General features: G+C 49.1%; 1 protein-coding gene across 1 annotated transcript in view; it reads left to right on the top strand.

The window, feature by feature from the left end:
• Positions 1-27260, top strand: part of Ago2 (argonaute RISC catalytic component 2) — a 79228-nt gene that overhangs the window by 32071 nt on the left and 19897 nt on the right. Inside the window, exons 2-7 of the mRNA XM_021216331.2 lie at positions 6870-7065; positions 16381-16501; positions 22050-22231; positions 24391-24527; positions 25757-25891; positions 26488-26575. Of these exons, the coding sequence (XP_021071990.1) occupies positions 6870-7065; positions 16381-16501; positions 22050-22231; positions 24391-24527; positions 25757-25891; positions 26488-26575 (859 nt within the window). The remainder of the gene's footprint in view (positions 1-6869; positions 7066-16380; positions 16502-22049; positions 22232-24390; positions 24528-25756; positions 25892-26487; positions 26576-27260) is intronic.

The raw sequence follows: 27260 nt of genomic DNA, 5'->3' as shown, positions 1-27260 counted from the left end.
CCCCCCCCCAATCTGCTTCCTTTGGCCCTCCAGGTGGCTTTTCTAATGGGTCCTGGGGCTCTGAGCTCTGGACTGTCGCAGCATGTGGTTTACTGGCAGCTACCCCCATGCCCACTCCCTCCTGTAAGTCACCCAGGAGTGAAGTCATGCAACCTTTGTTCTGTTTAAAGGTCATACAACTCATACTTAGATGTCATAGCTGCAGGTGGGTGGTGACAGGAAGCGGCCTTCGGGGAAGGGTGGCAGCTGTCCTCTATGCTACCCTTTTCCCCCACCCCCACTCCCACTGAGCCCCTCAGATGTGGTGCAGTAGCCCCCTTATGTCTCTGTGCACATAGACCCGAACCTGGCCAACGATGCAGCAGTCTGCGCAAGTGAGGGGTGGGAGTTTTCTCCTGGTTTCCAAGGTGACTCCTGGTTTCCAAGGTGACTTCCTGTTCCCTGTGGCTTGTCACATGGCACCTGTAGTCTTCAGCAGGCACAGGTATACGGTGGCAGCAAGATGTGATGTGTGCTTGCCACACAGTAGGCGCTTAACGAAAGCCTGACTGTGTGGAGGTGTCTTAGCTGAACAGGTTGCATGTTTGTTTAAAAAGGCTTATTTTATTCATGTCTGTGTGTACCATGTGAGTGCAGGTGCCCCCGAAATTGGCACCCTGTTTGTGAGCTGCCCCATGTGGGTGCTGGGGGCCATTGCTGGAGCCCTTGAAGGGTTGTTCATTTTGTTGTTGTTTTGCGTTTTTGTTTTGTCTTCTTAGTTGACAGTGTCTTCCTATGTAGGTAGCACAGGTTGGCCTCTTACCTCATGTTCCTCCTGTCTTAGTCTCTTGATTCTGGGATTGTGAGTGCGCGCGCGCACACACACACACACACACACACCCAGTTCCTATGGTTAACTCTACAGAAAATTCTCTGAACAGTCACACCCTTCTGCTTAGCATCCCAGAGTGGCTGTCACGTGAGCCCAGAGCACTTGTATATGGGAGCATATGGAGTGCCTAGCATCATGTCCCAGGGCTACATGATAGCTACATGCATGTCCATGCCAGGATGCCATGTGGGGGTGCCACTGTCAGGCTTCCTCAGGACACCAGCCTCCTGATTCAAACTCGAAGCTGTCCATGCCAGCAGCCTGCATGATGAGCAGACACAGGAGAGGCCGGTTGCCATGGCAGTGGTAAATGGTGAACTGACGCACATTGTTGCAGCCATGGCGACAGCAGAGTCCCTACCACTTCTGTAGGGTGCTGGCCTGACCTTCCAGCTGCTCCTGCCTCGGGAAGGCGGGTGCCACCTTTTCTGAAAGACCCCCTAGAGAGAAACAGTTAACCTGCCCATCCCCCATAATCAGTCTGGGGGCAGGTTTGATGTTTTCCGGAGCTGGGTACCTGCTTCTGCCTTTAGAGATGAGGCCACACTGGCCCCTAGAGACCCTGGGAAGCTGGTTCTCACATGTTCAGATCACGAGTTCCCTTGTCAGTCTGGTGACGCGGGTATGGGAATTTTTTTCTAGAATAATGATTTTCATGGCAGAAACAAAATATATAGGTTGATAGATCAAATTAGTCATACTGAATTAAAGCCATCAAAATACCAAATTTAACATGTGACACAAAAATAAGCACTTCATCATACGTAACTGCAGAGTCGCACGGGTGATGGAAAGCATACCACAGTGTTAGTAAGGGTGGCTGCCCATGGGCCAGCTGGGCCTCTTGCCACCTGAGACTGTTCGAGGACAGGTACTAGGACAGACAGGGCTAAGCTTTGCCAGGTTTTCAGTGGAGCATTCATTCGTCCTGAAGGAAAAGATGATCAGAATGCCTGGTTGGGATAGCCAGCTGGTAGATTTGGTTCAGCACGCAAAAGGCCCTGGGTTCAAACCCCACTGCATAGATGTGGTGATGCACACCTATAATAGCACTGGCAAGCTAGAGGCAGGAAAATGAGGAATTCAGGGTCAGCCTTGTCTACATAGCAGGCTAGAGGCCAGCCTAGGTTACAGGAGGCCATCTGGAAAGAAGAACGACAGTCTCAGAATTCAATGTGGAGTTGCAGTGTAGGGAGTGGAATGCTGGGGTGAGGGTGGCTGGAGGCGACACACAGACCCACAGAGTTGGGTAGCCTCTGACTCCCATTGGGTCCCTGGGTCCACAGCACACTCTGATGCCACAAAGTGTCATCCATACAGGGGTCACCTATGGTGGTCTCCTAAGCTGTGAAGTGCCTGGGCCAGGGTGAGGGCCACGGAGGAGCTCCGTGAGGTGGCTGCTTTAGTTCTGAGAAGCTGTGGAAGTCAGGGCAGGAAGATGGGTGGTTAGCGCTGAGGGAGGGTGCTGTCGGAGTTCCCAATGTGGGTCCTGGTTTCTGTCCCAGGATAAAGGGAGATAGAGGTGTGTTCTCTCAGGAGCGTCAGCCTAGACTCTGTGTGGTCCAGAGGGAGTTTGGAAAACACTGAGGTGGTTTGGAACTCTGGGCATGGTATGATGTTCAAGGAAGGACGAGGGGTGCAGTGGGGGTGGAAAAACCCCGTCAGGTCTAGCTGGGGCACGTGGGCTGAGGCTCACTTTACAGGGATTGTCTGGTGGTGGCTTTCTCTGTGGTTTTGGTGTACTTTTCTCTGTCTTCTGTAATTTTTTATTATCAAGGTTGGAGAGAATAAAAGTATATTACAGTAATGGCTTTGTTTCAGCTCCACCATGGGTAGAGAAGAAGCAACAAGGCCCCCTGACTCAAGAGTGGTCCCTGATTGACTGAGAACATTCCTTAGGGCCTATGCAGATAGATGGCCAGGCCAGGAGAGGCTCAGCAGCCAAGGCAGCCAGGTCCCCCATTCCTAAGCCTGTAAGGAGAGGGAGTTTATAGGTTTTTCCAGAGGGTACCGTGACCCTCCTTGGTAGTGGTTTGCAGCAAGCATAGGTTGCTGTCCTGCAGCAGGGCTCCCTGGGTAGGGAACTGTCTATCTACCACCCAGGGCCGCTCCACATCCCCCAGGAAGCAAGTTCTCCCAGGAAATGTTGACTACACAGTGCTGGTCTGGGTTGTACATGATGCTCCAACAACATCCAGCATCCCTGTCCCATGGCCAGAAGTGGGTGGTGTGCTGGTAACCTGGGCTGTTGGGGTCGAGTCACAGGGCTCAGGACCCTTTCCTAGGTGCCCGATGGCAGATAGGAATATGGGTAAAGTCGACCCATCCTGATGCTGCACACCCCCAACTACACATGTGCCGTGGGTTTTATGGTTTTTGTTTGTTTGTTTTTGTTTTTCCCTTTTCTTTCTTTGCTAGTCAGTCCTGGTGTGGGAGGCTGTGGCCAGACCTGTGCTAGGGACTCGGGGCATTCCAAGCCTACAGTGTGTGGTAGGTTGCTCCCAGGACCTATCTGTGACCTAGTACCCTGCCCCTGATAGTTCCATGTTTCTTGTCTGGAGCTGGTGTTTGTGCTTAAACTGAGCACGTGGGCATAGCAAATGTTTCCAGAGTACAGCGCTGTCTCTTAGGGAGCCTGGAGATGTGCGCACCCATGCTCCAGGTAGGATGTGGGAGGGTGGGCATCTTAGCAGCCTCTCCCTGTGCAGATCCCCCATGTGCCCCAGGACTTTTGAGGCCATCCTGTACTGTGGCAGGCTCGGGCCTCTTTTGGCATCTGTCACAAACACCAGATCTTTTGGTCTCCTGGACGCGGTTGCTCATACAGGAAGTCGGTTACTCATTCTGTGTTTCCCTTTTGCTGTTTGTGATGGGGCTCTAAAAATGGAGCTCTCAAACAAATGTGCTAAGTGATCAGCGAGTAGGCAAACACTGGGTGCCGGCACTGTTGGCACCACACTGGCACCACGCTGGGCCTGTGTCCTGGGAAGTCTCCCTGCCGGGGAACCCTCTGCAGCAGTGAGCAAGCAGTAGCTGGGTACATCATCCAGGGGTTGAGGGAGGCACTGCCCCTCCCTTAGCCTCCCAGGTGGAAGGTGGGATTTGCCTTCTTGGTCCCAAGAATTTCCTGAGAAGGCGCCTGGGAACATTCAGAACAAGGGTAGGAGGCCAGGTGCCAGAGCAAAGTGTCTGGCTGCTACCTGGGCTTGGGGGAGAAGGGACATTGGGTATTTGAGGGCTGTGCCCGGAGCAGGGGGGGGGGGAGGGATAGAGAGGGCGGGGCCAGCCACCAGGGAGTCTTTGGTGCTTTCCTTCATCAGCATCAGAAAGGAGGGCTGTGGGGGCGTGCTGCCTTCTCGGGCTTGGCACCCTGTCGGGTCAGAACCTGTACCTCACACGCTTAGCCGTTTCCCCCGCTCTGCTCCCTTCTCTTGGGAGCTCTGTGCTTACACGGAGCCAGCTTCCCTCCAGGGCTTTGGGTCTGAACCTCCTGCTTGTTTGGCAGTGTGCACTTGGGGCTCCCCGGGAGTGATAAAAATAGGTCTCTGGTGTCTTGGAAGAGGCACAGTACTTAGGAAGCCGTCAAGGATGGGCCAAACGTGATTTTACATTCTACGTGGCTTTCTATGAAGTAGCTGCCTTGTCATTCCTTTCAGAGGTAATGGAAACAGTATCTTGTGAAATCACACTTCATGTTTCCCCATTCCTTTTATTGATTCAGCCTGCAGCCCCAGCTGGCTGGTGACACTCTGCAGTCCTCATAGCTGGCGGTGGGGGGTAGGCTTCCAGGTGACCCGAGAAATAAGAGTTTGAAAATATGCTGTGGCCAGGTCTGGGTGCTGAGGCCACATCAACTGTGACAGCAGGCGGGATCCTGGGCTGTGCTTCTCGGGCACGCTCCTTCCGTTGACTGTGTAAGCTGGGGTCTGCCCAACCACGGGCGATTATTGGCTCCCACACAGTAAGTGTGTCTGAGCTTCCTGACTGTGGTTTGACTGATTCTGTTCTCGGCTTCCTCTACTTGGAGCAGTGGTGACCACCTGAGATCAGGGACCACAGTCGGTTGGTTGACTGTTCTTTTGTTAAGTCTTCTTTTGACCTGAAGGGCGGGGAGGTTTGTTCATCTGGATATTCTGTGTCCTGGTCAAGGTCTGTGGAGGGAAGGATGGCGGGTGTCCTGGAGAGCTAGAGCTAATACTGACTTCTCCTGCTGGGTGACACATCCAGAAAGGAGGGGCTTGCATGGAGAACAGCTTCTCTCCTCCTTTTAAGGCCCCCTACACGTTAGGGCCTTAAGAGGGGACTGGTGGACGAGTGCCTGCTTTCAAATCTGTAGCCATGTCCTCTGAAGTCCTATTAGTGTAGAGAGACCCGACTGTTTCCAGTGCCACTTTAGCTTTCTTGGAGAAAACAGAACAGAGGGTGAGCGAGCCCCGGACTTCCGGGACAGCTCACAGAACTACTGTTTCTGGTGGAGTGTTTATTCCCAGTGATTTGTCAATGGGGATTGTGGAGGGTTTTTTTGTTTGTTTGTTTTTAGTTTTTTAAAAAAGCGCAGGTGGCTTATCTCTTGACACTGGACATTTCAATGAAAATCCCAAGTGGTCTGTTATCAAACAAATACATAGTTGTATTTTTCCCTAAATTTGTTATTAGTCATCTACTGATGTTGGAGTTCATGTGACACTTTCCCAGGTCTACGTCAAAAGTAGTTAGCCGTGTCACCATGCACGCCTGTACTGAGTGCGCTCAGGAGACGTGTTGGAGGCCAGCCTGTTCTATGTAGTGAGCTCTAGGCCGGCTGGGACTGTGGAGCAAGCCCTGCCTCAGAACCAAAGCAGAGCAAAGCGGGGTTTGAGGTTCTGAGGAATACTGGGGATGCCTTTGCCATGTGTCACTCGTGTCACAGAGAAGTCTTGTCTGGTGGGTCCTGCTTTCCTCACTGTATGCCATGGCTTCAATTCCCCATCGGCAGCACAGGTAAATCTGAGGTAATCTGACTCGCCCCAGCATACCCTAAGTTGATGGTTGGGTTCGTGTTAAAATACCACCTCTAGAAATGTAGCTTGGTCCATTGCTGGGATAAGATTCTTGAGTGGGGATTTCTAGGGCCAGAGCCTGCGTGAGCCGGTGCAGCCTATAGAAGTCACAAAGTGGCACCGTGTGTGTGAGCCCTGGGAGGAGGAAAGCTGGGCTCTCTGGGCCCAGGACTCTGAGGCTTGCTAAGGGTGCTTTATAGAGACTCGGAGTCTTCCTTGCACAGTGACGGAGTCCATTCAGTGTGCCTGAGCTTCTGTTGTATCCTCTCTGACCTTGGGATGGTAGCACAGCATCCTGGGGTGGGAATAAAAGAAATGAAGAGGAGGGAGGGGAGGGGGAGATGTGAGTTGCTCCATGGGCCTGGATTGGGACACTGGTTAGAAATGGCCAGGCAGGGCTGAGTTACCGGGCACTGGCACACACCTGAGCATGTAGACAAGGTGTTAGAAAGTCAGAAGTGTTGGCAACCCCTGGGCCTACCCAAGGTTCCTGTGCTGTGGCTTTGCATGATCACATGGGAGCTCAGAGGGGTGGTGCCAGAGGGGACGAGCAGGGGAAGTGAGATGCACTGCCCGAGAGGGCTCGGACCTGCCACACCGTGGCTTAGGGGGAAGGGAGGCTAACTCTGACCACAAAATGAACGCTCTGAGTCTGGGTGAGAGAGAGGTTAAAGTCCCCAGCAGAGGAATTCTCTCTTGGTGATCTGGGTGGGTGGAGGGTTGGCAGAGTCACCGACCAGCAAGCTGCCTGTCCCTAGCTGGCCCCTGGTAGGTGATGAGGCGGATCTGCACAGGGATGCCATGGAAGGTATGAGCAGAGGGGAAACGGAGATGGAGCCCATGGAGAGGCGGGGCCTCGGGATCCAAAGGGCGTGGGAAGATTGGGGTGCACCACGATTCTCAGGAACAAGTCTGAGCTTGCATGCCCTGATGTCTGCTGTCTCCCTACTATTTTCCAGTTCTTGCTTCTCCTGCTCCGACAACATCACCCATCCCAGGATATGCCTTCAAACCTCCACCTCGGCCGGACTTCGGCACCACCGGGAGAACAATCAAACTACAGGCCAATTTCTTTGAAATGGACATCCCCAAAATTGACATCTATCACTATGAATTGGACATCAAACCTGAGAAATGTCCCCGGAGAGTGAACAGGTATCTTCCGACCCTGTCCCAGGAAGTTGTTAGGATGTATTTTTTAATTGGTTTTGGCATTGAGATGTAATTTGAGAATAGTAGAACCCCAACATTGTAAATGTCCTGCCCCAGAGTTTTAGTAGATGTGTGTATCCGAAACTTTTCAGTTAGCCTTACTGTAAGTCATATAGTTCCACCTTTTGTCTGCTTTTACTATGTCCTGCCTACAGAAGTCATGCAATCTCATTTCTTTGGTCCAGAATTGTCTATTGTCTTTTGGGATTTATCTGTATTGTTCTGTGTATTATAGTAGTTACTTTAAGGGGGTATTACATTGAAGTGTGTGTGTGTGTAGGCAGGTCCACGTCCATGTGTGGAGTTCTGAGGTTGACATTGGGCATCTTCCTCCATCACTGTCCACCTCGTGGCAGTAAGGTCTGTCATTTAGATCCAGAGCTCTGCTGGGCTAGTCTATCTTGCTCTGGCGTGCCCCTTCACCACCAGTGGCTGCCACGCCCGATTGGCATTTGCATGGGTTCTGGTGGTCTGAACTAGTTCTCATGGAGACATTATAGCCACCAGGAAACCACCTAGCCCTCATTGAATTCTTGATAATTTGCCTTTCTTCTTCCTGGTAACACTTGGGTTGTCATGAAGCTCCATGAGAGAAAACCCTTTTCTTTCTCCCTCCCTTTTTAGAATGGATGTGGGCTTTCCTTCCTCATAACTGTGGGAATGGGGTGTGTCCCAGGCAGGTGCAGTGTCTCTCCACCCATAAGTTGGGTAAAGTGGTTTATCCGTAGCTTGTTGGCTTTTGAGCTGTTTCTGCTGCTCTTCTGGGTGTGTATCTGCTCCTGTGGCCTCGTTCCTCATCCTAGTAACACTTGATGGATTTCCCCTTGATGGACACAGGAGGAGTGCTGACACCTTCTGCCCTGTTGTGTCTTTTGGTTCTGGATGATCTGGAATCGGTTGGGAATATTCTCTTCCAGTCTGAAGCCTGAAATTTGCTTTCTTGTATTAGGTTTTTTGTTTGTTTTTGCTTTTTAAAATAGTGCCTTTTAACGAGTAAAACTTCCAAGTTTTGTTGGAGTTGACTTTATGAACTTTGAAAGTGGCAGGTGTCATCCTTGGGAAGCCTGTCAACAGAGGCCATAAAAACCAGGTTTCTTTGTAAGAGTTGTATGTAGTTTGTGCTTTCGTGTTGGGATCTGTGCTTCATCCTGAACTGCTTTTTGTGAGCAGCGTGAGGTGAGGTATTGTGGAGGCTTTTCTGTGCCTATTTATCATAGCCCCTTTGAAAAGGGAGGGTCAGTCAGCCATGCATGGGGCTGTGTTGGTACCTGCTTTGGTGTGCCAGGGGTTGAACCCAGAACTGTGCACACATACTAGGCAAGTGCGCAAGCTTAACTCTAGACTGGAATCTCACACTGCTGACTTCCCTGAGATTGTTTTTCCAAATCTAGATTGTTGCTTTGAACAACAAACAAAAATCCAAGAGAATAAGGTGATGGTGGGTTTTCTAGAAAGCCTTTGGGACTTTTAGGTTATTACAATTTTGAATCTAAATTGCTATATTCTTTGTTTTTGTGGCTAGCATCTTAAAATGTCATTTTTCAGACACAGAGTGACAGCCAGAGAGCACAGAGGTTTATTTGGGGGCAATGGACAGCTATCAAGCTTAGACCAGTGAGATGGTGTTCAAATTCCAACCCACTAAATCACTGAATTGTACACCTGCAAGGGCGAATATGTTGATCCATTTGACAATGTGTACTGTGTTTCCTGTGTGTATGTCTGTGTGCCATGTGCATGTGTCTGTGAGCCATGTGCATGTGTCTGTGAGCAATGTGCATGTGTCTGTGAGCCATGTGCATGTGCTGCCCTTGAAGACTAAAGGAAGAAGATCCCCTAGCACTGGAGTTCTAGGTAGTCGGAGCCAACATGTGGGTGCTGGGAACCACTGTCCTGTGGAAGAGCAACAAGTGTTCTATCCACTGTGCCACCTCTCCAGTCCAACTTAAACATGATTTTTAATAAGGAGGGCTTGGCTTCTTTCTGGCTTACAACACACCTTGAGTTTTACTTTCATTAATGCAGTGTGGAGGAAACCCAGCTGGACAGTGAGCCTGGGCAGGGCAGAGGCCACCCCTGCCCTGTTACTGATTTTAATTGAGAAGCAGTCCGTTCCTCTTTAAGATGTGATAGGGATTTCAGACAGTTCTTATCCTTATCTGCCGAGAGTCGTGGCCACCAGTCAGTTGAATTCTGTCACTGCTGAGTTGATTGCTGGTCATATCTTGTCATCTTTTTCAGACTAACACGTGTTGTGTTTTAAAAAACGAGCTGTGCATCTGAGACTCGTGACTTTCTGTATAGAACTGGTTTTGTGAATTTCTGCCTGTGGAGTGCAAATCTGTCTTGTTAGATTTCTGTTTCAGGGTTGTATAGCATATAATCCAAAAAGTTTCAAAGTGTGAATTCAGGCATGGGAGGTGGATTGCTGAGTAAGCTCTTTTTCATGGGGTTTAAGGACTTGAGTTGGAGTCCCCCAGAGCCCACAGAAGCTGCCCAGGTAGCTCACGCCTGTAATCCCAGTGATGCTATAGTGGGAGGAGGAGGTGGGAGGGGCTAGCCTGGCCCATAGAGCAGAGAGCCTGTCTCAAGGTGAGAGTGATGAGTGACAGATGACACTGTAGGGTGTGTGACTTCACCTCCGCATGCCCTCATACACATACAAAAAACCCTGTAAGATCTGTGTAAATCTGCTGTTATAAATCTCCCAAATTGTTACTGGAATTGTTTTGGGTCAGGATCTGTGTTTGTAGGAATTGTTTAATTCAGCTTAATTTTTCCCCTCAGGTATCAGGGTCCTCACCCCTTCTGTTTTGTTTTGTGTGTCCTTGGCTGTATACACTTTTAAGAATTCTATACATGTCATCAAAGTTATGGAATTTTCCAGTAGAAAGTTGTTCATAATGTATGTGCACATGTATACCCTTTATTTTTCTTAAAAAAAAAAAAAAAAAAAAAAAGAGTTCTTGTATTGAGCAAGCTAGCCTCATACTCAGAAATCTGCTTACGTGGTTTCCAAGTATCAATGGTATCTGCCACCATGCCAGGGTCCATAGCACCCCCCCCGCCCCCCACCCAGGGCTTTTCAAGACAGGGTTTCTCTATTTCACCCTGGCTGTCCAGGCTAGTGTCACACTCAAGATCTCCCGCCTCTGCCTCCCGCTGGGACCAAAGGCCTGTCCCACCATGTCAGGCTCTATAGTATATTTAGTGTCTGTGGCTTTGTATGAAGCCCCTTCACCCCGAGTAGTTTAATTTTCTATTTTTTATATTCTGAGCAGGTTTGCTAAGGGGACGCAGCTAATTCATCTGCCCAGGACAAACATTTTCTTTGTTTTTTTTTTTTCCCCCTTTCTGGTTTTCTGATCTGTTCTTTCCTCTGCTCAGTCTTTTTTACGCAACATCTTTGCACACAAATTTTCCTTTAGTTGGTCCCTCTTGTGATATGCAAGTTTGATTTCCATTTAGTGAAGAGTGTGCTGGGGTACAGGCACAGGGCCCAGCCGTGAGTCTGTCTTGAGAAACATTCCCTTATGGTTGGTACAGGCTTGCTGTGGTCTTAGGTGAAGGTGGTTGATAATTTTATTGAAATCCTTTGCAGTCTTTCCCCCAACCCCATACAAATATGGTAGGGATTTGCAGAAGCCAGTGAGAGTTCTGCTATGTTTCATGTATTCTTGTTAGTTATTGTATCTTTTTGCTTTTTAAATACTTAATTTATTCATTGTCCTTTTGTAGGCATGTGCATCACATACACACATGCGCATGCACACACACACATCATATACACACATGCGCATGCACACACATCACATACACGTATGCGCATACACGCATGCGCATGCACACACACATCGCATACACGCATGCGCATGCACACACACATCGCATACACGCATGCGCATGCACACACACATCACATACACGCATGCGCATGCACACACACATCACATACACGCATGTGCATGCACACACACACTTGCTCAGTGGTTAACTTGTGGAACTTCTCTCCTTCCCTATGTGGGTCCCAGGGATGGAGCTCAGGTTATCAGAAACTGCAGCAAACACCTCACCCACCGAACTTCTTGTCGGGCTCTGATTGCCATCTTTTTGTTGTTTTGCTTTTGAGACAGAATTTTGCTATGTAGCCTTGACTGGCCTCAAGCTCTTTGTATTGACCAGGCTGGTCTAAAATTCAGAGATCTACTTGCCTTTGGATTAAAGGCCCGCACCGTCACACAATGCTTTTAATTGTCCTGTCTTTGTTTTTTGTTTTTGTTTTTTGTTTTTTCGAGACAGGGTTTCTCTGTATAACCCTGGCTGTCCTGGAACTCACTTTGTAGACCAGGCTGGCCTCGAACTCAGAAATCTGCCTGCCTCTGCCTCCCGAGTCCTGGGATTAAAGGTGTGCGCCACCACGCCCGGCTTAATTGTCCTGTCTTGATGACAAACTAATCATCCCATAATTAGGAGTTGTCATCCTAGCATGAGAAGGTCAGGGCAGAAGGCCCACTCCAGTTAGGAGGCCTCGGCTCTGTAGAGTTGTATCTTTATGTGGGTTTCAGGGTTCATGCTCAGGTTATTGGGTGGTAGGCGGCATAGCCCACTGGGCTATTTTGCCAGCCCAGCTTTTAAGTTTAAAGTTTTATGTATGTATGTATGTATACTGTAGCTGTCTTCAGACACTCCAGAAGGGGACGTCAGATCTTGTTATGGGTGGTTGTGATCCACCATGTGGTTGCTGGGATTTGAACTCAGAACCTTTGGAAGAGCAGTCGGGTGCGCTTACCCGCTGAGCCATCTCAACCAGTCCAAGTTTAAAGTTTTTATTACATTTATTTATCATGTGTGTCTGTCTGTGAGGAAGACGGACCACACATCCTGCCCTGTGCGTGCAGAACAACCCAGGAGAGTTGGTTCTCTCTTGGCACTGTGTGGGTCCCAGCAGTTGAACACACTTTGTTTCTGAGGTCAAGCTGGGTGTTGCCTGCCTTTAACCTCAACATTAGGCACATCTCTAAGTTGAAATCCAGACCAGCCAGGGTTACAGAGTGACTTTCTTTCAAACATATGCACAAAAGGGAAAAAGAAAAAGAAAAAAAAGCTGGTCTTGATAGTTCACATGTCGTAATCTTATATATATAATCTTATATATTTTTTTTCAGTTAATTTTTTTTATGTGTATGAATGTTTGGTCTGTGTGTTTGTGTACCACCTGTATGCATGGAACCAGCAGGGGCCATAAGTGTGGGGAGTTGCGTCCCCTGGGGTTGGAGTTACAGACAGTTGTAAACTGACACATGAGTGTTGGGAATTGAACTGGATATTCTATAAGAGCAGCCAGTTTTTACTGCTGAGCTAACTCTTCAATAATATTAATTAATTAATATTCTTATTTTTACTATTACTTTTCCATTATATGACTACAGTGTGACCATGTGTAAATCTTTGGGATTCGCTTTTCTTGGCCTTTGGAGATGCGTGGGACAATGCTGACCTTGGTCTCTTGAAGCCTCTTTCTCCTTCTCCTTCAGAATTGTTGCTCTATACGTGCTAGGCTGGGGATAGTTTATGTCAAGGGGGCTGTGTGCTAAGAAATAAAATACTCTGTCTTTGAATTGGGATAACTTTTATTGCTTTCCCTTAAACGTGGTGTGTGCATGTGTGAGTGAATGTGTGTGTGTGGAAGTCAGGGGTCAACCTTCTGTGTCGTTCCTCAAGTTTTTGTTGTCTTTGGTTCTGTGTCAGGGTCTGTCACGTGGACCTGAAGCTTACAGATTATACCAGGCTGGCTGGCCTGTGAGCTCTCAGAATCCAGCTGTCTTTGTTTCTCCAGCACAATGATCAAAACTCAGGCCTCGGACTGTGGCTAGCACGTCCCTGACTGGGCCACCTTCTAGATCCCTTGAAGATTCCTTTTGGTTTGTGTGACCACCAACTTGGCATTTGTGCTATAGATTGCCCCTTTCTATACGAGTTGTCACCGTGCAGGATCTCCCTTAGGCCATATGCCACCTTTGTGGCTAAACCACACACTCACACGCTATAATCTTGACTCGCCTATGGGATGTCATGTGTAGTATGTTGAGGGAATAAACCCAGTTGCCATCGTTTTTGGCTTACAAATTGCCATCTCTGCAGCTCTGGGCTCTGCTATCTCCTGGGCTATGGCTTTGAAACTGTACTAGACCCACAGTGAATGCGAAGCTCAGAATGTCCCACCCCCAGTAACCCGGATCCCCACATAGTTGCCTTCCATTTCTTCTCTGTGCATTTTAGGGCAAGAGGCTGAGTCCAAAGCCAAGTGCATTGGGGGAGAGCCTTAATCTGTATTGTAGACTGATGTCCTCAGCGGGGCTGGTACCTGGTGAAGGAAGGGCCCCTTGTTGGTGCCCCTTCTGTCACAGCTGCTGGAGGACTGAATGTCTTAGGTTCTGTTTATTATCTGACTTGCTGAGCAATGTGCCTAGAACATGCTAAACATCAGGTGTGATCCTTTCAATAAATGTGCTCCTGTAACAAGCCCATTTCTGCACAAAGGTTGCAGGCCAGGCTGCTGAGGGTCTTTTATTTGTCTCAATGAAGATTGATAAGTGGGTGTGTCGGCTTGCTTGAGTCAGATACCTGTTGGTCTCCGTATTGTATCACACACCCTCCAGACTGGAAAGAGGGTGGGCAGAGGCTTTCTTGTCGCCTGGGCTTTGTGGTCCCCATCAGGTTCTTGTCACGCCATCCACAGCATACAGGAAACCCTTTCTGAGAGGAGGCCTGACTCAGGTTTGCACCAGGCACTGGCATGTGGCACGTGGTGTTTTACGGACGCTGCTGCTCTTTTCCCGTTGGTGTCACGTCTGTAAGAAGCTGTGGTTGCCATGGTTAGAAACTGCGTCAGTTCAGTCTCTCAGCAACTGAGGGGGCTGGGTGCTGCAGACTGAAGCAAGGGCCAGCCCACTAGGCTTGCAAATTATTAGGAGAGCTCCTGACTGGTTAAATATGCAAACCTTTAATATTCTTCGTTTCGCTGTTAATTGTGGGAGGCCTTAAATGGGTCCAGATTCAAGATTATGATGGTCCAAGTGATGTTCAAATAGTGTGGTGCCTGACTGTGGGATCTTTCCTCGGGAAGCAGCCAGTGCTCCAGTGTGCTTGCGTGGTGAAACAGTGTCTCCCGAGGACCCCACTCCCACCCTTAATGGAGAAGAGCCATGCAGTACAACTTGGCAAAATGGGCTCAGCAGCAGGCAGCTGAGTGTTGCGTTCCTGCTGCCCCCACCCTGGCCTTTGTCCTTTCCCCCATTGTCCCATGCACAGCAGTCTGTGTGAAAGTCAGGATGGGACCAACATGGAGTCTCTGATGGCCAGAGATCTGTCATTGTTAGCACTGTGACACCATGGTGAGTCCTGTGTACCCCACCCTCCAGCAGTGTCCTATGTCCCTCAGTCTAGCCTGCCCTAATAGAAGTCCCATACAGTCAGCCCTCGGGAGATAGCTAGTCTGCATGCTGCTTGAGGGCATGGCTAGAGTCACACAAAATGAAGTTACTGTAGGGGAAGTGTACCGCCTCCTCCATCCCCCTTTCCTCCTGGCCCAGACTTGCGCCTCTCTGTGGTACAGGTCTGCTGTAGTGGTTTTAGAATGCAGTTTGGTGCATGTGTAAGACTATCACATGTCCCCTAGCCTGGTATTTAGTTTTAAGTGATTATCTCAAAAGGATAGATACAGGGTGTCAACCTTCTGAGACACAGGGAAGGTAGTCAATGGCTTACCCGGCTGTGGTTATAGCTTGATGATATCTACATTTATAGACAATGTGGCTCTATTGAATACAGTAATAAGGTCATATTTCTTAAGATACATAGTAGGATTACATCAGGCCACAGATATCTTAGTTTTTTGTTTTTGTTTTTAAAGTGAGTCTGTGGCAGGAGGGTTAGTAGATTTCCCAGCACCCACAGCAAGCTGCTAATCCAGTTCCAGGGGCTCTCCTGTGCTCCACAGGCACTGCTCGCATGCACACACACACACCCACATACATGTATTTAAAAATAAAGCAAAAATCTTTTCTCAAAACAACAAAATAGACGAGCAGTTTTAAAATATTTAATGTGTCTGTGTAAAAGCTTGGGTTGTTCATAGTGTTCTGGAAAGGCTGCGGTGGGAAGCAGTCTGAGCAAACTTTTAACTCTGTGCCCCAAGGAGAGCTCATTGACACAAACCCCACATAGGTAGAAATTAAGAACCCCCCCAGAACTGTAGTGAAAGTAACAGGCACCTGCCAGTTACTGCACAGCGGTTCCCAGGGGCCGGGAAGTGGGGTGCCAGTGGAGAGCTCTGTAGCCTCTCACCACTCTGCTTCACTCTCCCTGCATGGACCGTGTTGGAGTGACCTGTAGAGGTGCAGTGATTTGCTCCCTGCTGGCCAGGTTATGACCTGGTGTTTTGCTGCCGTATCATGTGTTTAGCATGCAGACTGCTCTAGAGTACAGCGTGCACAGGTGATCGCGAGGGCTCCCTCTAACAGCTCAGTGAGGTCAGGAGCCCAGGGTGGGCCTGGGGCGAGCCTACTCAGCAGGGCTTCCTCCTAGATGTCTCTGCAACCACCTTCTGCTTGTCTTGGGGAATGGTGAGTGAGGGGATTTATTTGGAAAGATGTTGGTGATGGTTATGCACCATGCCTGTGACTGTAAAAAGTGGGGTTGGGGTCTGTGAACTACCATGGACACACAGACTCACGACAGAGGTGTGGGTACCTATTCTACAACTTTGAGACAGAAATTCCAATGGTTATCCCTTCAGTAAACCTTGGCACTCTGTTGTTACGGTAGCATCTACTATCTGCCCCATGTTACTCATTAGAACATTCTTGGGCTGGTGAGATGGCTTAGTGGGTAAGAGCACCCGACTGCTCTTCCGAAGGTCCTGAGTTCAAATCCCAGCAACCACATGGTGGTTCACAACCATCCGTAAGGAGATCTGACTCCCTCTTCTGGAGTGTCTGAAGACAGCTACAATGTACTTACATATAATAAATAAATAAATCTTTAAAAAAAAAAATTCTCCCACATTTGTGTGACCAGAAAAATGAGATGAGCCTATTTCAGGTTCTAGGTTGTCTTTTTTTTTTTTTTTTCTCCCCCCACAGAAGAGGGTAGAAAGCCACATGACAGATGGAACCCCCAGTCTCCTAAAGGGCCTTCAAAGCTAGATGCCAGTCCTCAACCTCACTGACGTTTTTGTGAATTCTCTGTCTGTTTTAGGGAAATAGTGGAGCACATGGTCCAGCACTTTAAAACCCAGATCTTCGGGGACCGGAAGCCAGTGTTTGATGGAAGGAAGAACCTGTACACAGCAATGCCCCTTCCGATCGGCAGGGACAAGGTGAGGCTGCATGTGCTGGGGCCTAATGGGTGGGATTCAGACAGGTTTCAGGGTTCCCTGTTTCTCTTATGTAGAAGATCACTTTTCTGGGAGCACGGGCGGCTGCCATGTGTGGGCTTCATCATGAGGGCGCACTGAGGTTTGCAGTGAGGCTGCTCAGATACAAAACACTCCCAAGTGCAACCCACAGACCACCACACTCTGTGTGTGTGTGTGTGTGTGTGTGTGTGTGTGTGTAGACAGACAGAGACAGAGACAGTGTGTATATGTGAGAGAGTATGTGTGTGTGTGTGTGTGTGTGACTGTGTGTGTGAGTGTATGTATGTGTGTATATGTGTGTGAGAGAGAGAATGTGTGTGTGTATGTATGTGAGTATGTGTGTGTGTGTGTGTGTGTGTTTTCTGCTGGCAATATAACAAAGCGGAAGTGCCGCAGCAGCCTCCTCTGCAATGGGGAGGAGGAGCTTGAGTCAACCTGGTGCGGTGACCATAGAAAATGTTACCTTCCCTTATTATTTTTAGCCTTATCGTGCCTTTACTTAAAAAGTAATAAAGCGTCTGTCCAGACTTTGACAGTCTGAGAATGAAGGGACTGCACATTTCCTGCAGGCCTGGCAACAGTTGTTGCTAAGTGACCACGAGCCTTGGCTCCTTTGTGCCTGTCTGTATTCCCAGTGGGGCCAGGCAGTCGTGGTACCTGGTGGCTCTGCTCCGACTCTGTGCTGACAGGAACACACTATGTTAGGGCAAGGAGGGGACCAGTGACTGCACAGCTCTGTGTCGTGTTCTGATCTCCCCGCCCCCACCCCCAGTGGCACGTGGGTTGTTTCTGCCACTCCAGGAACGGATAATGGGCGTAAGGCTCGGAGTTGGAGGGAATCCCAGGACTGGGTGTGAATGAACTGAGCAGGCTCTCCCTGGCAAATTAGCATACTGTGAATTGGAGATTTATTGATCTCAAGGTTTTGTGTTTAATTTACACATTGTTTTTATTTAAAGCTCTATAAGAAAGGAAAGCATAAGGAGTTTATTCACAGGTTTGTTGGTACAGATTTATAATTAGACACTAGGAGGAGCATGAGGAGAAAGCTCCTGAAGGAGGGATGTGGCGCCTTTCATGCTCAGATGCAGATACACAATCAAACGAGCTACCAGCCCAGACTGGAATGAAAATAGACTTAGTGTGTATGTCTTTCCTGGTAATGGGACAAAAGCCACCTCACCTTGCCAGCCTTGTCTACCTTTCTAGTGCAGAGTGGAGCAGCCAGGGTAGGCAGCCCCACCTCTTCCGTGTGTGGCACACCTCTGGTCTCAGCTGCAGGGTGTGTTTTCATCCCAGGTCTGGGGGCTTCACGGGCCCCTCTCTGGTCCACACTGCAGTGTAAGTAGCAAGGCTTGAAGAGCTCCAGCCCACTGCCGGAGACATCCCAGCCCCTGGCAGGTAATAATGAGTGCAGTTAATTGCCTGTGCTAGGCTGCACACAGCATTTGGAGATGCGCAGTCCCGTGTAACTTGATCCTAGTCTCCCATGTCAGTGTTTTCAGATGACAAGCTGGCATGGGGTTTCCCCTCTGTCTGAGCTGATCAAAAATAGTTTCCCTTTCTTTACTACCAGCAAAGCTTTGCTTCAGTCTTTTTCTTTTCTGTCCTCTGTAGTAAGGAAGGACTCTCCTTGAGTCTGTTAGCTCAGCATCTGCCTAGTGATCAGTGGGGACTGTGATACCTGATATGGGTATGTGCCGTGTGTACATCACCTTCCTTAGGAGCAGTCTCTATAGAGCTGAACTCACACTCTCCATAGGAGTCCACCTTGCTGCCAGCCCATGTGGAAAGCTCCTTGGGGTCGAGAGTACTTGTGTCTGCCAAGCACATGGCTTCCCTTTGAGATGGGAGAGAACTGGAAAGTTAAATGCCAGTTGCTCTAAATTTGGGGCTGACATCCCAAGCCTCTTTTCACCAAAACCATGCCTAATATGTCATCCTTGGCTGTGTTTGGCTGTGTCCAGCTGTGCCTTCTTTTGCCAGCTGTTTGCAGATTACAGCTTGTGAGCTGCTGCCTCACAAGGAGGCCAGGGAGAGTGGAGTATATCCCCTTCTTAGATGGCAGTTATGGCTCAGATCCAGCTCCTGGGAGCCCCTTTTAGTAGCTTCAAGCTGTCTAGTAGCCAGCGGGCTCTTGGAGGGGAGGCTCAGGAGGCAGCCTTGGTCATCCCTTAGGGGTCCCTGTGGTGTTTGTACTTGAGACACGTTGCTAGGAACCCTGACAAGCCACATACCTTTGTGGGCTTGTGTCTCTGCCTTGTCACCTGCCAGGGTGCTTCTGGGTCCCCAGCACACTTCACAAATGCACTGGTACAGGTGTTTGGAAGACCTCTGTTCTACTTGACTTTCTGTTGCTCATAAGCACCATGACCAGGAAGGACACCGTGATTGGGAGGGGACAGGTTTGCTTGACTCTCACTCCTGATGGCTTAGTTAGGGTTTTGTTCCTGTGAGGGAACACTGGGGCAATGTTTATGAAGGTAAACTTTTTTAAAGTATAGAATGAGTTTATTCAGGGCATGGGGAAGGGGGTTAAGAGAGTACAGGCAGAGAGAGGCAGAGAGAGGGAGAGAGCAGAGAAGTAGAGGTGAGCCATGGCCATGTGGAGAGAGGAGGGAGGGGAATGGAGAGGGAAGGGGGAGCAAAAGAGGCAGAGACAAGAGGAAGGTCAACGTTTAATTGGGGCTGGCTTACAGTTTTAAAGGTTTAGCCCATTATCATTATGGTGGGAACATGTGCAGACAGACATGGTGCTGGAGAAGGAGCTGAGAGTTCTACATCCTGACTTGAAGTCAGCAGAAGGAGACTGTGTGCCACCCTGGGTTTAGCTGGAGCATACGAGACCTCAAAGCCTGCTTCCAGAGTGACACACTTCCTCTAACATGGCCACACCTCTTAATAGTGCCACTCCCTATGGGCCAAGCATTCAAACAGTCTGTGAGGACATTCCTACTCAAGCCACCAAACCTGCTCTTAATCCCGTCACCAAGGAGATCGGAGGAACAGAGACAGGAACTGAAGGAGAGGCTGTGAAAGACCCATGATTCCCGGCTTGTTTCCCATGACTACCCACTTAGCTGTGGTGCTGCCCACAGTGGGCTGCACCCTTCATTATCAATCCAGAAAACCTACATGTTGCCTACAGACCAATCTGATAGAGGCACTCAGTTGAGGGTCTTTTCTTCCCAGATGATTTTAACTTTTGTCAAAGTGACAAGCACAGTTGACCTTTTGCCAACTTGACACAAAAATACATCCTTATTAAGCCATACCCTTTCTTTCTTGTTTATCACAAAGATGTCATAGATACCATGACTTAAAAATGTTAACTTTCAGGGCTGGAGAGATGGCTCAGTGGTTAAGAGCACCGACTGCTCTTCCAGAGGTCCTGCGTTCAATTCCCAGCAACCACATGGTGACTCACAACCATCTGTAATGGGGATCTGATGCCCTCTTCTGGTGTGTCTGAAGACAGCCACAGTGTACTCACATCAAATAGATAAGATAGATAGATAGATTTGAAAATGTAACTTTAAACACTTTAAAAGTTCAAAGTCTTAAACTTTGGTGGTGTTGTATGCCTTTTTTGTTGTTGTTGTTGTTGTTGTTGTTGTTGGTTTTTTTTTTGTTGTTGTTTTTGTTTTTCGAGGCAGGGTTTCTCTGTGTAGCCCTGGCTGTCCTGGAACTCACTCTGTAGACCAGGCTGGCCTCAAACTCAGAAATCCGCCTGCCTCTGCCTCCCAGGTGCTGGGATTAAAGGCGTGTGCCACCACACCCAGCGTCTGTACTACTCTTAATATTCTTAGATTTCAAGCTCATTAGCACTTCTGATCCAAGTTCCAAATACTTCAGCAATCTTCCAAAAGAGCAACATGGTCCGGTCTGTCACAGCAACACCCCACATCTGATAGCAATTTCTGTTCTCATTTAATTTCTGTTGCTGGGATAAAACCAAAAGCAGTGTGGGGCTTGGGTAGGATTTATGTGACTTAAAGGATGTAGCGCATTATTCAGCAAAGACAGTGAGGAGCTTGGAGGGAGGGGCTAAAGCAGGAACCAGAAGGAGCATGAACCACTGGCCTTACCAGCTTGCTTTTTGTATAGCCCAGAACCACGTGCCCAAGAGAAATCCACTCAAAGTAGGCTGGGCCCTCCTACACCAATCATTAGTTTAGGAAATGCTCACAGGCCAATCTGATCAAGGTTGAGGTTTCCCCATCCCAGGGGGTTCTAGTTGTGTCAAGATGACTAAAAAAACAACAAAAATCTATCCAGCACAGGCAGGGACTTGTTTTCCCAGACAATTGCCATGCAAAGTCACAGCAGCCCATTAGACATCATTGAAACAGGACGTGACCTGCGTGTCCCTGTCAGAAAAGGATACATGGCACCAAGCCCTGCAGCTGTCCCTCTGGCCAGCATAGCAGTTGTGAGGCCAGACACCTGCTGGTGCCGTCACTCTTCTATGGGGATGGGGGTAGATGGCCCTGCAGCTGAGAACAGGGAAATCTTGAAGACACAGCTGCTTCTGTGAGTTCACAACTTTGGGGGCAAACACTACTTCTTTGTGTCAGGGTGCAGCTTTCTCCTCCCTTTGTTTCTTTGGAGTGGTATACCATTCTAAAATATACATATATTTGCTCTCAATTTGATTCCTTCTTGCAAAGATGTCCAAGCAAGAGCTGGCTCTGTGTCAGTGCTCTCAGAGGTTGAGTCTATAGCCAGCTCACCATCTTCCCTACCTAGATTGGTACTGTGTGATGTACCAGCCATCCTTGGGTTCTGGACACACATTTGGGCTGTTTCCTGTGGGCAGTGGCATTAACCAGTCTAAAACACAGTCCCCTTTCTGCCCTTTCCTGGCCTGGGGCCTTGGGCTGTTTGCCAGCCCAGTGTCTGTGGTGATAGATAAAGTAGGATGAGGTGAGCCCATCTCCCCGATGCGAGTTTTGGGTACAAGAGGATAAAGTATTCCAGAGCCGGGCGGGGAGCTTGTCAACAACAGATAACAAGGCCACTTTGAGCATCACCTGAGTGGTTGGTTTGTGGACCACAGTCATGATGCACTGTTGTAGGCGGTGGTGATTCAACTGTGAACAGTAAGAGCTGGGTAGATTGAACAAGGGTTATGGGAGAAAAGTGGACATGTATGGGAGTGTTCATCATGCTGGTCACTGACCTCGTACACTGGTTGCACATTTGGAAAAAGTAAAGAAAATTGAGTCTTTGGGTAAAGAACTTGTCACAAAAAAATGGGGACCTGAGTTCTGTCCTTAGCACCAAGTGCAGATCCCTTGGGCTCACTGCCTGATCAGCCTAGCTTAATCAGCAAGCGCAGGGTCAAATAGAAACGGAAACTACAAAATGGGAAGATGCTGAAGAAGTCACCTACCGTAGAGCTTGGGCCTCCGCACATGTGCACCCCAACCACACAGGAACATAAAGTTAACACTTGAACTTCTTGTGCTTTTTTAGAGGTAATGACCTCTGTGCTCTGGCTTGACAGGTGGAGCTGGAGGTCACGCTGCCGGGAGAAGGCAAAGATCGCATCTTTAAGGTATCCATCAAGTGGGTGTCATGCGTGAGCCTGCAGGCGCTACACGATGCACTTTCGGGGCGGCTGCCCAGCGTCCCCTTCGAGACGATCCAGGCCCTGGACGTTGTCATGAGGCACTTGCCATCCATGAGGTGAGGGCGTCAGGTGGGTGGGATGGGGATAGAGACTGCGAGCTGGAGCTGAATGTCCACAGAAAGAGCGAGATCTTGACTGAGGAGGGGCGGAATCAGTGGTGATAGTCACACATACAGTCTGTGGGACCAATAGTCCACGACGGACAGTGATAATGTTAGCTGTCACCAGCGACCTTGCCTGGGTGTAAAAGGGTCACCTCTCGGACTGAGAACTCACACAGTCCCGTGCAGAGTCTGGAGCAGCTCTAGGACAGCACACTGGCCACCAACACTACACTTGATTGGATGCCCACCCTTGGGAGACTTTTCCGCAGCGTGTATGACAATGGCCAGCATCAAAGGCATCAGCCTATTTCATTAGCTACACCTAGCAGGGGGCAAGATCATTTCAGAGGTTTGTCATTTTTCCCAGTTGTCAGAGTGTTGCACCGACTAGCACATGGGACCAAGGCCAGGGAGCCACATCTGAACTTGGCTTTCACACAAAGCACACAGTAGGGCCTCGGGAATGGTGAGAAATGGTCTTACAAGATCAGAAGTGAGAGGCAGAAAGAAAGCTGTGTGCTTAGTTAGGGCCTGCGACCGATTCCTCTCTGCTCTGCAGAAAACTGGGCGTTTCCTTTGGTTCCGTGTTTACACATTAGGCATAGAGGATGGAGACTATGTCCCAGAGTCGACTGTCCTGCCTCTCACTGCTAAGAAGTGTTGAATGGAGGGAGGGAGGGAGGTAGAGACAGTAATAGCCTAAAGTGGCAATTAACAAAATCTTGTCTATAGTTTAAAAACAAACCACTATTTACCTTATTCATGTAGGCATGCCACAGGTGTGTGTGTGTGTGTGTGTGTGTGTGTGTGTGTGTGTGTGTGTCTATCAGGGGACAGCTTGTTAGGAGTCAGTTCCTTCTTTCCACCATGTGGATCCTAGGGGTGGAACTCTGGTCACCAGGCTGGGCTACAAGCACCCCCACCCCCACCCCCTGAACTGTCTCACTGGCTGCATTGTCTGTATTTCTGGTTGAGCCATGGCAATTCCCTATGGTTTCCTCCTTCTGAATCCCTTTGGGATGTTTACACTCATTTTTACAATCAGGAGATTGTCAAGCTGTAACAGGATTAACAGGCACAGGCAGAACGTGAGAAGGGCACACTCCATGGTTTCATTAACAAACAGTGTTACCTGTTTTCCCTTTGGTGGTGAAACAGCCTGCACGTAGTAGGAGGTAGAGGGTTGGGGGGTAAGGGGTGTGGTCCAGCAGGTGGGTGGGCTATAGCTCAGGTCATCCGTGTACATAACTGGCCTGCAGGCCTTATGGATCTTTTTACGGCCGAGCTTAGGCTCCAGAAACAGGGAGCTGTCCACAGCCTCCTGCCTTTGGTACCTGTCATTGAAAGAAGTTAGTGGGGCTAGAGAGATGGCTCAGCGGTTAAGAGCACTGACTATTCTTCCAGAGGTCCTGAGTTCAATCCCCAGCAACCACATGGTGGCTCACTACCATCTGCTAGTGTATTCACACACATAAAATATGTAAATAAATCTTTAAAACAAAACAAAAACAAAAAAAAAAAAGAAGAAGAAAGAAGTTAGGACAAACAGGAAGCTACATGGTGGTCCACAGCCACATGGAGAAGTGGCAGCCACATGCTTGGAGCTGGGTTGCTCCCGGCTGCCTCTGCATGGTAGCTGCATAGCACAGTCCCAGACTAGGAAGACTTGAAGGGTTATTTATACCCAGCTATGTGCACTGCACAATGGAAATAAGGATGAGGGAGGAGAATGGAAATACCAGGTAGATCTTGAAAAGGCCCCAGCTGGAGGCAGAGCCTGCTCCCAGGTTAACTCTGTCCTTTCGAGAGGCAAGGAAGTCGTGATGCAAGTGTGGAATGGTGAGGTTGTGAGCTAGAAGCACAGCGGGGCTTGTCTCACACTGACACCAAGCCTTGAAAGGGGCCCCCTGCATTCTTTCAATTCCTGTGTTTAGACATCTGATAGTCTTAAGTCCACGGGGCTACTGCTTCCACAGAGAATGCAGACTAGAACTACATGTAATGAGCATGACTTTACAGAAGAAACCTAGAGCAGTCTCTGAGTGTAGCTATGCCTGCTGGGATGATGGGCTGATTCCATCTGATTCGAAGAGGGCTTATCCCTGTTGCAGGTACACCCCCGTTGGCCGTTCCTTCTTCACTGCATCTGAAGGCTGTTCCAACCCTCTGGGTGGGGGCAGAGAAGTGTGGTTTGGCTTCCATCAGTNNGTCCGACCTTCTCTTTGGAAAATGATGCTGAATATTGATGGTAAGAGAAACCCATGGGCTTCACTGCAGGGTGGATAGGGGCCCATGCAGCTGCCATTGAAGTGGGTGGGGATTTGAAAGCATGCAGAGGAGCCCAGATTCTCTTAGCCACCTTTAGCAGAGCTCTGATGTGATACCAGCCTGTTAATTTGGCATCAAAGCCCTTAGAGTGCTCCACTCCCAGGGACCTTTAGCCAGCCTGAAGAGCTACCCTTGCCAGACCCTTTGCACTACTAGAGCAACCCAGGTGTGGGGCTGGGGCCACACCCTTCACTCTATCCCCATGTTTCCTGATTACTCAAGTTGCTGCTTGAACTAAGGAAAAGACATCATTAGGTGCCAGTGGCTGGCCGCTGCCCAGTAGTCTTCCAGCTTTGGAGTATATTAGACCGATCATTGCTGTGACAAGTACATAGAAGAAACCATTTAAAGCTGTAAAGATTAACTCGGGTTCAGAGGTCTCGGCTCATCGTAAGCTCATGCCATCATTCTGAAGCCGAGCACCATGGAAAAGAGCATAGTGACACAGCATAGCTGCTTATCTCTTGGTTGGGAAGCTAGGAGATAGAAAGGATCCAGGGACAAGGTACATTCCTAAGGGCACACCTCCAGGGATCGACTTCATTCAGAAATGCTATCAGTCAGTGGACTAATCCATTGGTTGTCTCAGAGCCCCCACAATCCATTTAGCTTTCAATGATGGGGTGACACTGTAGCCCCGTGCTCCAGGAACCTTGGGGTCACACTCTGCTGAGTTGTCTTCCCTCTGCCAGAGATTGACAGCCAGGGGCATCCCCCAACAAGGCCCCGCAGGCCACATCTTGGTAGGATGCACCTTGATTGCAAAAGAGTTATATGAATGGAAGGAACACTTTAGAAATTCCTAGAGCTGAAGGTGACCAGAAAACCTGACACAATCCAAGGTCCTGAATGCCCTGACCATGCTAGACTTGTTGAAGATCTCTAATTCTTCTGGTGACTTCTTCAGATTCAGCCAATCCCTTACCATTGTCCTTGGCTGGAAGAAGCATGCAGTCTCCTGGGGTTGGTGCCTCCCTTGGAGTGTGGAGCCATGGGCATAGTGGACTGCTTGTCTCACCGCAAAGCGTCAAGGGGCGCTCCACAGAGGAGAAACGAGACCGGGCCTCCTGAGCAGCTACTAATTAGTCATGTGTATCAATCCAGATGCCTCCGTTAAACTTGTCTGTCTCTTCCTTTTCCTGCGCATAGTATCGGCAACAGCGTTTTACAAGGCACAGCCAGTGATCGAGTTTGTTTGTGAAGTTTTGGATTTTAAAAGTATTGAAGAACAACAAAAACCTCTGACAGATTCCCAAAGGGTAAAGTTTACCAAAGAAATCAAAGGTAAAGATCCACCCACCACAGCAGGCTAGGGGGTGGGACCACATCTCCTGGTGCAGGTGCAGGGCTGTGGGAAGAGTGAGCACAAGACACACTGAGTCGGTTGGGACCCAGGCACAGAGGACCCATGGTTCTAATGAGTACAACTGCACAGGTGGGAGGAGCTGGATCTCCTGTTTGGTCCACAAAGGTTAGGGTTCAAGAAGGGTGATAATGGTGTCCAAGTCTTAAGTGCTAAGTTACTCTGGCAGAAGGCTTCCCTGGATGGATGAGGTGTATCCAGCCAACCTGTTCTGTGGTTAGTCCACACTTCTTTTTTTTTTTTTTAATTTCAAGACAGGGTTTCTCTGTGTAACCTTGGCTGTCCTGGAACTCACTCTGTAGACCAGGCTGGCCTCGAACTCAGAAATCCGCTTGCCTCTGCCTCCCAAGTGCTGGGATTAAAGGAGTGCGCCACCACTGCCTGACTTAGTCCACATTTCTTATTTCTCAGCTCTAGAACCTCACGGCTTCATCCGTGGCCAAAGCGGCCGACCGTGTGTGCCTTGAACTGTAAGTGCATAACAAGAGTAGCTCTGATACCTGTTGTCTGTCATCAGGTCTAAAGGTGGAGATAACGCACTGTGGTCAGATGAAGAGGAAGTACCGTGTCTGCAATGTGACCCGGCGGCCTGCCAGTCACCAAACGTAAGGCAGCCAAACAGCCAGCCCTCCTTTCAAACTCAGGTCTGCCCCCAGGCACTCAGCTTCCCAGACACTGGAAGGCCTGGGACTCTCCTATAAACAGCTGCCTCTGGGGCTCACTCACAGTCTGCTCTAAGAAGTGAACTCCACAGGCTGGAGAAATGACTCTGTGGTTAAGAGCATAGCGTGTATTGCTCTTGGCCGAGCAAAAAGACACAAGTTTGTTCCCAGCACTCAACTTGGCCAGCTTACAGCCTTCTGTAGCTCCTGCTGCAGTGCCCTCTTATGTACCCTTTGAGGTACCTGCACATGCACATGCGCACACATGTTTAAAACATTACACTGATGTTGTTGTTGTTTTCCTGTATGTATGTCTGTTCATCATGTATATCTGGTCCCTGTGGAGATCAGAAGAGGACATTGGATTCTCTGGAACAGGAGTTATAGGCAGCTATGAGCCATTGTGTGGGTGGCAGGAGTCAAACCTGGGTCCTCTGCAAGAGCAGCCAGTGTCTTAAAGCAGTGGCCATCTCTCCAGACCCTGTTCTGTTGTTCTTAAGTCAGGGATTCATTGTGTAGAATTCATTGTGTAGAACTACTCACAAAAATGACTCTGCTTCACAGGGGCTGGCGTTCAAGGCATGTACCACCACAGCCCACAAAATAATTTAGGGAAAAAGTGTGGAAG

Source organism: Mus pahari, chromosome 17 (genome assembly GCF_900095145.1).
Source record: "Mus pahari chromosome 17, PAHARI_EIJ_v1.1, whole genome shotgun sequence".
In the NCBI taxonomy this organism is placed as follows: domain Eukaryota; kingdom Metazoa; phylum Chordata; class Mammalia; order Rodentia; family Muridae; genus Mus; species Mus pahari.
Note: the sequence above shows the minus strand (reverse complement) of the source record. Positions and strands in the feature narration are given on the sequence as shown.